Source organism: Paralichthys olivaceus, chromosome 12 (assembly GCF_024713975.1).
Source record: "Paralichthys olivaceus isolate ysfri-2021 chromosome 12, ASM2471397v2, whole genome shotgun sequence".
Lineage (NCBI taxonomy): Eukaryota > Metazoa > Chordata > Actinopteri > Pleuronectiformes > Paralichthyidae > Paralichthys > Paralichthys olivaceus.
Window position 1 is genome coordinate 19494152 of NC_091104.1, and position 7950 is coordinate 19502101.

The 7950-nt window shown below is 40.3% G+C and overlaps 1 protein-coding gene across 4 annotated transcripts; it reads left to right on the forward strand.

Moving 5' to 3' along the window:
• The first annotated feature begins 1289 nt into the window (after nt 1–1289).
• bsdc1 (BSD domain containing 1) lies at nt 1290–7666 on the forward strand. Of its 4 annotated transcripts, none has more exons than XM_020085160.2 (11): nt 1290–1381; nt 1981–2035; nt 2720–2836; nt 2933–3100; nt 3355–3409; nt 4153–4268; nt 4359–4427; nt 4970–5054; nt 5147–5638; nt 5805–5908; nt 6149–7666. In XM_020085160.2, the coding sequence occupies exons 1-11, from the start codon at nt 1371–1373 to the stop codon at nt 6176–6178; spliced, it is 1302 nt and encodes a 433-aa protein (XP_019940719.1). In that variant the 5' UTR covers nt 1290–1370; the 3' UTR covers nt 6179–7666. The 4 variants fall into 4 exon arrangements, with proteins under 4 accessions (XP_019940719.1, XP_069391711.1, XP_019940718.1 ...); XM_020085159.2 differs by lacking the exon at nt 1290–1381 and adding an exon at nt 1515–1827; XM_069535610.1 differs by having other exon boundaries at nt 2720–3100.
• The last annotated feature ends 284 nt before the right edge of the window (nt 7667–7950 follow it).

Here is a 7950-nt window from a genome sequence, read left to right on the forward strand (position 1 = left end):
TTGCCTGTTCTTTTCTTTTTTACATTTTGTGCTCAGTGAAGCCCACAGCCTCCTTTTTCACCCAGAATACTGATGAGGGGAAAGCACAGCTGCTCATATGCAATAAGCTCACACGGGCGTGCACAGATGTACAGAGACTGATGAGGAGATTCAGGCTGGAATTACTAAACACTGATTAGCCGGCATAATGGCTCAAGAAGGAGAGGTTTGGGCTGGATACATTAGTTTGGTTTGTTATACAGTTTATTGGTTAAATGACTGTTAATGGAAAGATAACAGCTTGCATATGCATAAATCACTCACTCCCCCATGAAGATATTATATTTCACTTTCTCCTTTTTTGATGTGTAGCCGGAAGTGCTGAAATCTTTAAATGCCCAACTTAAAATCTCTTCAGCCTGATTTTTGATTAAAAAAAACATTTATAAACATTATTTTATTGCATCTTTTAAACCTGTGTTAATATTATTCGTAAGCTTGTATGTGTTCATCCCCTTTTTTTTTAGAAATATTGAGAAAATGAAAAGGAACATCACTTAAATTTCAATTATGGAATTCATAAATTCAACTTTTATTGACTTTTAATTTTTTTTTATCCTAAAGAGGTGTCAAACCACTTTCCCCTCATTCTTGTTCCCGGTTACCCCCACTGTGTGTATGTCAAGTTTCAAGAGTAGACATTTTTTGAAACTACAGGGAAAGTCAATTTGTTTAATTTTAACATAATTTTTTTAAATCTTCAAGAGCGGACCCTCACTGTCTACATGTCAAGTTTAAAGTAATTTTACTGTAGAAATTCAGAGAAAAATAAATGGAAAGTCAGCTAATTTTCATTTTAGCATCTACATCTTGCTCTTATTAAATAATATAAAAAACAATATGCACCTCAATATTGTCCAGGATGACCCACACAGTGTGTAAATCAAATTTCAAGTGATGTCACAGAAGACATTTTGAGAAAAAACATAATATAGAGATCTGATTCCATAAAACTTTCAGTGTTTGTTTCCCTTTTTTCTCTCCCACCACACATCAGACAAGCTACTTCTGTTGATAGTTTTAAGAAACAACTCAAGACCTATTTCTATGATCTTGCTTTTAATTATTTTTTTTAACACCACCGTTTTTATTTCTTTTACTTCTTTTCATACCTTTTGCTAGTTTATGTTTTTATCCTAAGTCCTTGTTTTATTGCAAACGTGTTCTTATAGATCCATCTTATTTCACGTCTTTGCTATTATTGAAAAGCATTGTGATTGTTATTATTACTATTATTAAACCAGAGGAGGAGGAGGAAGTCACTCGTCACGTGTGTGTGTTTTCACAGCCACAGTGAGTGGGGTAAATACTGATGATGTCATCGTCTGAAGATGGCTGAAGGGTGAGAGTGAACTCGCAGTTTTTAGTTTTAGTTTTGCAAAATATTGTTATTAGCACCGCGAGAACACGTCGCGTTTCTTCTTCTGTTCTTTGACTAAACTCTCTCGGTGTAATGGTTGAGTTCGCACGTTGGACTCTTCAGGCGTCGCGATCAGTTCAGGAAGTGCATTTGTTTACCAAAACATAGCATGGCTAGCGTTAGCATAGCCTGGTTAGCTGTGTTGTGAAGCAGCTGAAATCACGCAGTAGCCACCGGTGGGCCGTACACGTGACTTTATCTTAGCATTGATCGTTCGTGTGTTCCCACCGCTGACGCAATCGCGACTTGTTTCGCCTAGTTATCGTGTGTTCCAGCGATAGCTAACATCGCTAACTCGTGTAGCATGCTACGCTGCGTGTGTGTAAGTTAGCGAAAGATAGCATGAGAAAGTCTACAGCTGACAGCCAGTGAGTGCCAGGCGTCGCCACATCGACGGGACATGTTGTACTTGTTAATTCATGAGCGTTGATCGCGTAGTTGTGTTGTGATGGTTGTGGTTTCCTCTGTCTCGGTGCTTTCTCTGTGTGGAGAAGCTAATGTCAGACTGTGTGTGTCCACAGAGAAGGCTGGTGGGGAGGCTGGCTTCAGCAGAGCTATCAGGCCGTCAAAGACAAGGTAATCCTCGTACACATCGTGCACATTAGCACTTCTTATATTACTTAATAGTTTGTCAGCTCAGAGGATAGTTCCATCAACCCAAACTACTACTCTTCAACTCACATATGTTGAACTGAAAAATATTGGATTATAGAAAAAAAAACAACTCAGTAACTATTCAGCTGTCACAGAAAAGGCTTTGAAACCCAGTGAGTGCTCAGCAGCAGCCTACAGAAATGTCTGTGAGGCTCCGTCATCAATAAATACTGGCAGCGCTGCAGAGCTCCAGTTAGAATTAGCACACAGACTTGTTCAGACCTGGTAGTAAAATGCATCCTGAATTAGTATCCTGTGACCACTTGTTATCAGATCTCACTTCCTCGCACTATATGCAAATAAACATGTACGTCATTTGTGCTTGTGAAGGCCAAAATATGTAAGTTTACAGATCTGTCAGACGACAATGTGTCTGTGTGTCGCTATGTGTCGGTGGAAGCAAGAGATCGAGCAAGAGGTCGAGCAGTGTGATGAAACGACAATCCAGATAATCTACGATGCATAACAGTTGCTGTGCTCCCTAAACTTCAACTTGAATTTTATCTTGAACTGTTTCTGGATTGCATTTAAGTGACTTGAGAATTTCCCAATGGAAATAATAGTAAGTTGAATCTGGATTTTGATCTTGAGCTCTGTTCTTCACAGTCTTCTGAAGCCTTAGAATTCCTGAAGCGAGACCTGACAGAGTTCTCCACTGTGGTGCAGCATGACACCGCCTGCTCAATTGCAGCTACAGCCTCTGCTGTCAGAAACAAACTTGCAGTAAGTGCTCCTGGGTTTCTGTTTTCTCCTGACAATGTATTTGTGTCACTATCACACGTACAGACAGTTACCCTGTATATTTCTGCTACTTCCCAGGTGGAAGGCTCCTCGGAAACCACAGAAAAGGTGAAGAAGAGCCTCTCTAGTTTCTTGGGAGTCATTTCTGACACACTCGCTCCACCCCCTGATAAAACCATCGACTGTGATGTCATCACATTGGTGGCAACACCAGCAGGAACCACAGAGGTTTACGACAGTTCCAAGGTTAGCTGAAATACGGACTTCAGAGACTGACAGAACCACTCAATGATTAGTTTCTAAATGATCATAAACAGAGCTGAGTACTGTTGTTGTGCCTGAGCCACATTAATGTGTTGATGTCTTTGTATAATAGATGAAACAATGTGTTGATTCAGAACTGATGTAGCTTTGTAACAAGACTGTAGGACAGGAAAGTCAGCACATGATGTGCTTGTAGTAACAAAAAAAACATAGCTAAGCATGTGTTTTCCCTTCAGGCACGTCTCTACAGTTTGCAAGCCGACCCTGCTACATACTGCAACGAGCCTGATGGTAAGACCTCACACAGACAAGTACTTGGTGGGGGCTGACTCTGTGTATTCTATCTATATTTCCATCTATTTTTTATTCTTCCTTCTTCTGCTATGGCGCTTGTCTTGGCTGCCTTTTTCATTTTTGTTCATCTCTTTTTGAGAGCATCAACTCAGTTTTAATAACCAAATTAATTGTTAGCCAGGGCATTTGCTGGATTTGTGCTGTGTCTCACTATTTAAAGGTCCAGTGTGTAAGATTTAGGTGAAAGGGATCTATTGGCAGAAATTCAATGTAGAATAATCCTCATGATGTTTTCACTAGTTCTTTTCATCTAAATTGTCTGAATTGTAGTTTTCTTTACCCCAGAAAAAGCCATTTCTATTTAAATACTTTATATTGACATTGAGGCCTCTTTAGCCTCTCTACGGAGGCCACCATGTTTTGAATAGTACTCCAGACTGGACAAACTAAACACCTTTTAAGTTTTTATGACGACTGAAGCTTCCCAGGTTCTTTTCATGTTTGGAAAGGGAGGGTGAGGTGACGGATGTTCAGATGCAACATGCAATTTCAACACTAGATATCACTAAATTCTACACACTGAACCTTTAATTCAGCAAAATATATGCTATTGATGTTTGCATGTAATACATGGTAATTATGAGATGAGTGTAGAGACCAGTGGAATTATGCACAATTATTCATTAACACAGTGTCTGTGTGTTTCTAGTGTATTTTAATCAAAAGTTTCTTTTGTCCAGGGCCAGCAGAGCAGTTTGACAACTGGCTGTCCAGCTTCAGTTTGGAGGATAAGAAAGGAGAAATCTCTGAGCTTTTGGTCAACAGTCCCTCTATACGAGCCCTTTACACCAAAATGGTAAATATTGTTGCATTTGTCAACACTTGTTATTACTGAGATTGTTGTTTTAAATCAATAAACCAGATAAACACTTTTTTTTTTCTGCAGGTGCCAGCAGCTGTATCCCATTCTGAATTTTGGCAGAGGTATTTCTACAAAGTCTTCCAGTTGGACCAGGTAATCTCAACTGTTCTCTATCCTCTCCATTTTCAGGTTTCCTTTCCCCTCAACTACATTCTCTGAATCTTTGGTGCCACCCGCTGACCAATTGTAGAGCTGCTTTTGATTTGTAATTTGAAGGCACAGTCATGATGCAGGACCTTTCCTAAATAGGGAAACCTTAACTGTAACCTGCTGAATTTTGATAAGTTTAGCAGGACATTTTTTTAATTGATGTTAGTGGCTCCGTCTGTCGACTGATCAATTATAACGTGTAAATCAAAAAACGTTTACATACATTTGAGTCTTTACAAGCAACCAAAGCAGATATTGATCCTTCAGTCTGTCTCTGTGAAGATGAGTGCATCAGCTTGTGGATTTTGACACCATGTCAAAGAGATGAAACAACAGAATTTTAGCTGGCTTTTTAATTTTAAGGGAAAATAATATAACACTCATTCATTACATTACAAAGTTAGAGTTAAGTTAACTAAAATTATGTGGTAGACAAACTTACCTTTTCGGATTATTGCAAAAATCTCTGCGATTGTGTCTTCCAGGAGGAGGCGAGGAGAGTAGCACTGAAGCAGAGAGCAGAACAGACAACACATTCAGAGACCCTGGGCTGGGAGGAGGAAGAGGAGGGTATGTTGTCTCAGTTATATATTAACAATTAACTCATTAACTTTAAATGCATTTATTCATGTCGTCTATCTGATATTTTCTCTTTTACTCAGACGACTTCCTTGGCGCCTCATCATCATCATCATCCCAACTCAACTTCCCACCGCTGTTGGACAACACCTTAACCCAGCTGCCCACGACCCAGACACTTCCCACTGGAACATCTCTGCTGAGTCCCGTCCTGTCTCCAAGCGAAGAGCGTGACGCCACCCTCTCAATCAGCAGCGACAGCGTGAGCCTTCCAACACAGGTGGAGGTGCGGCCAGAGCCTGTCGCCATAGAGCTGGCCAACAAACTGACAGAAGCTAGCTTGGAAGATGTCGCAGACAAGAAACAGGAAAATCAGAAGCCTGCAAAGAGTGACTTACCTCCCGAGCCTCAGGTGGAGGCTGTATCCCAGCCAGAGGTTACTGTTGATGGTGCGCCGTCGAGGACCCCTGCTTCTAAACCAGAGCCAACAAAAGAAGAAGGACCGCAGGACTTGAGAGTGTTTGAGCTCAACTCTGACAGTGGGAAGTCGACGCCCTCTAACAACGGCAAGAAAGGTACATTAACCGGAGGGCTTTATTTTCTGCTGGCAGTGAGATTCTACCTGTTCTGGTTTGGGACGTTAACTCTAAACTGGATTATGTTTAGTGATATGATTGTAGGCTTAGAAAAAGCAGGAGTGTGAATGTCACAGAAAGTCATGAGTTTGTGTCTTCCCCCCAGGGTCCAGCACCGACGTGAGTGAGGACTGGGAGAAAGACTTTGACCTGGACATGACAGAGGAAGAAGTCCAACTGGCACTCTCCAAAATAGAAGACTCTGGAGAGGTGAGTGGAAATTAGTGCGTTGAAGGTTAAAGTTATGGCTTGTCAATTGTTTCTGAAGCACATTCATTTGCGGAAATTCTCTTCACGTCCCGATCAAATATATTTGAGCAAATTTCATGTCGTGACAAATTCGTTTAAACATGGTGCGATGTATCAGATGCATATTTGAAAATGTAGCCTGCCCTCACTAGCTTTTCCAGAGTAAAAGTAAAAACCCAAACTTTGTCTGTCTTTTGCCAGCTGGAGGAAGAGTGGGAGAACTGGAACTGAGAGCCACCGCGACACGAACTCTGTCCCGCCATCAAAGCTAGTTCCCGGCAGAAGAACCATGCTTAAACGTGTTTTAAACTCTTTGTCCACACCGTCACCATGTCATGATTGTCAGTAGGGGATTTTTTCTGGCGGGTGGTTTGGACCATATTGGTAAACCTGTTGAAGCGAGCAGCGGGACGACCAAGGCAATAAGAATTAGACCGCTCCGTCAGCTAGCGAGTGTAACGACTCAGATCTTGGCGATTACTTGGGATTAAATTCTGACTTAGAGCCTATGACGCTAGTAACTGACAAGAGGTTGTAATCATTCTGACCTTAGAGCCTAAGGAGACGCAGTGATGAGTCAGAATGTGAGATATCCACAGCAGCAGGGGAGGAGCTGTTTTCCCTTTTTTCTTTATGCCATTAAATACATCATATATGTTGCGAGTGTATCTCAAGTTGGGTAATGACTTAACTGCAGGCTGCACAATAGCCATAAACTGTAATGCTGCTTCTAACTTTTCTAAGTGATTTTTGAAATGGTGGTGATTGATTTGATTCTACCTGTGCCCAGCTTTCTTTCTTTCTCGTCTTTATTATGCAAGTGAATCTTCAAAATGGAAACAGATATTTTGGCCTTTATTCACAGAGCGCTTTTCATTTTTGGATTCACTCCCAACTCTAGATATATGGCCTTGTAAAACACACAGTAGTGTGGTGATGTTATCCAAATGATTTTTATTGTAAAGTCTGAAACACAACCAGTTAATGTTTTCATCTGTAGTTATTTTTCCCCTCTCTGTGTCATAGCGTGATTGATTTGAATATATGGGCTTGTCGCTGGCTACATGTTATTATTATTACTTTCTGTCTGTCTTATTTTGGGTAGAGGGAATTCATCAGTTGTCACACATTAAGAGAGAAAAAAAAAACACGACATGAACCTATGCTTGAGATAGAGGGTAGCATCTGTTTATTTACACAAATAGGAGAAAATGACAAATCTGTGATGTTTTACATTTCTCTGTCTGCTCATGTTAGGAACAAAATTGCTGACAAAGTTGACAGAACGAGCAACGTGAGCACGCTCCATGCTTTTATGATTTTCATTTCCATCATCTGTAATGTAGCTGAGAAAAAATGAACCCTAGAGGTGTAATATTTATACTAAAATAAAAGCTTAATTATTGTATTATGTGCTTTGGATTGCATGTCTGTGCAATAACATTATGCAGATAGTTACTGTTCAGTTGTACGTTTTTCTGGTAAAGACATCGGCTTGTTCTTCAGGATTTTGTGTTCAGACAAACGTGTTGCATGTCTGTACTTCTCAGCCGTGTATTTCCTCTACATTCACACTACGAACTAATCAAAGCTGTTCTGCACACATCGATTTCCAGAGCTGTCAAAGGTCTGATTTTTTTTTTTTTTTTTAAGTGAGTATTTCACTATATTTTTGAATTGATCGTTGTCATTAAAGGATTCATGGCTAAAGAGGAAAAACCAGTCTGGTGTGTTGAAAGCAGATCGAGCCACAGAAAGTATTATAATTAGTCAAGTGCTGAGCTTCAGCTTCAATTAGTGTGAGCTTGTTCAGTGGGAGATTATTCATACCACAACTGTTGGTTCATACGATGACTTACGTGATCACCAACCGACAAGTTTGGCAACTTGGTGCAAACAACACAACCGCTTAAAAACAAGAAAAAGACAGTGGAATGTGACAATGAAAGTAAAATGTCAAACACAACTGATTTGAGTTCCACAAAGATAATACACATTCAACA

Bases quoted from the DNA above. Each gene is read 5' to 3' on its own strand.
- bsdc1 (XM_069535609.1), top strand. From the start codon at position 1,802: ATGAGAAAGTCTACAGCTGACAGCCA. The intron at 4,269-4,358 runs GTAAATATTGTT...TTTTTTCTGCAG, and splicing joins GAGCCCTTTACACCAAAATG to GTGCCAGCAGCTGTATCCCA. The intron at 5,639-5,804 runs GTACATTAACCG...TCTTCCCCCCAG, and splicing joins CTCTAACAACGGCAAGAAAG to GGTCCAGCACCGACGTGAGT.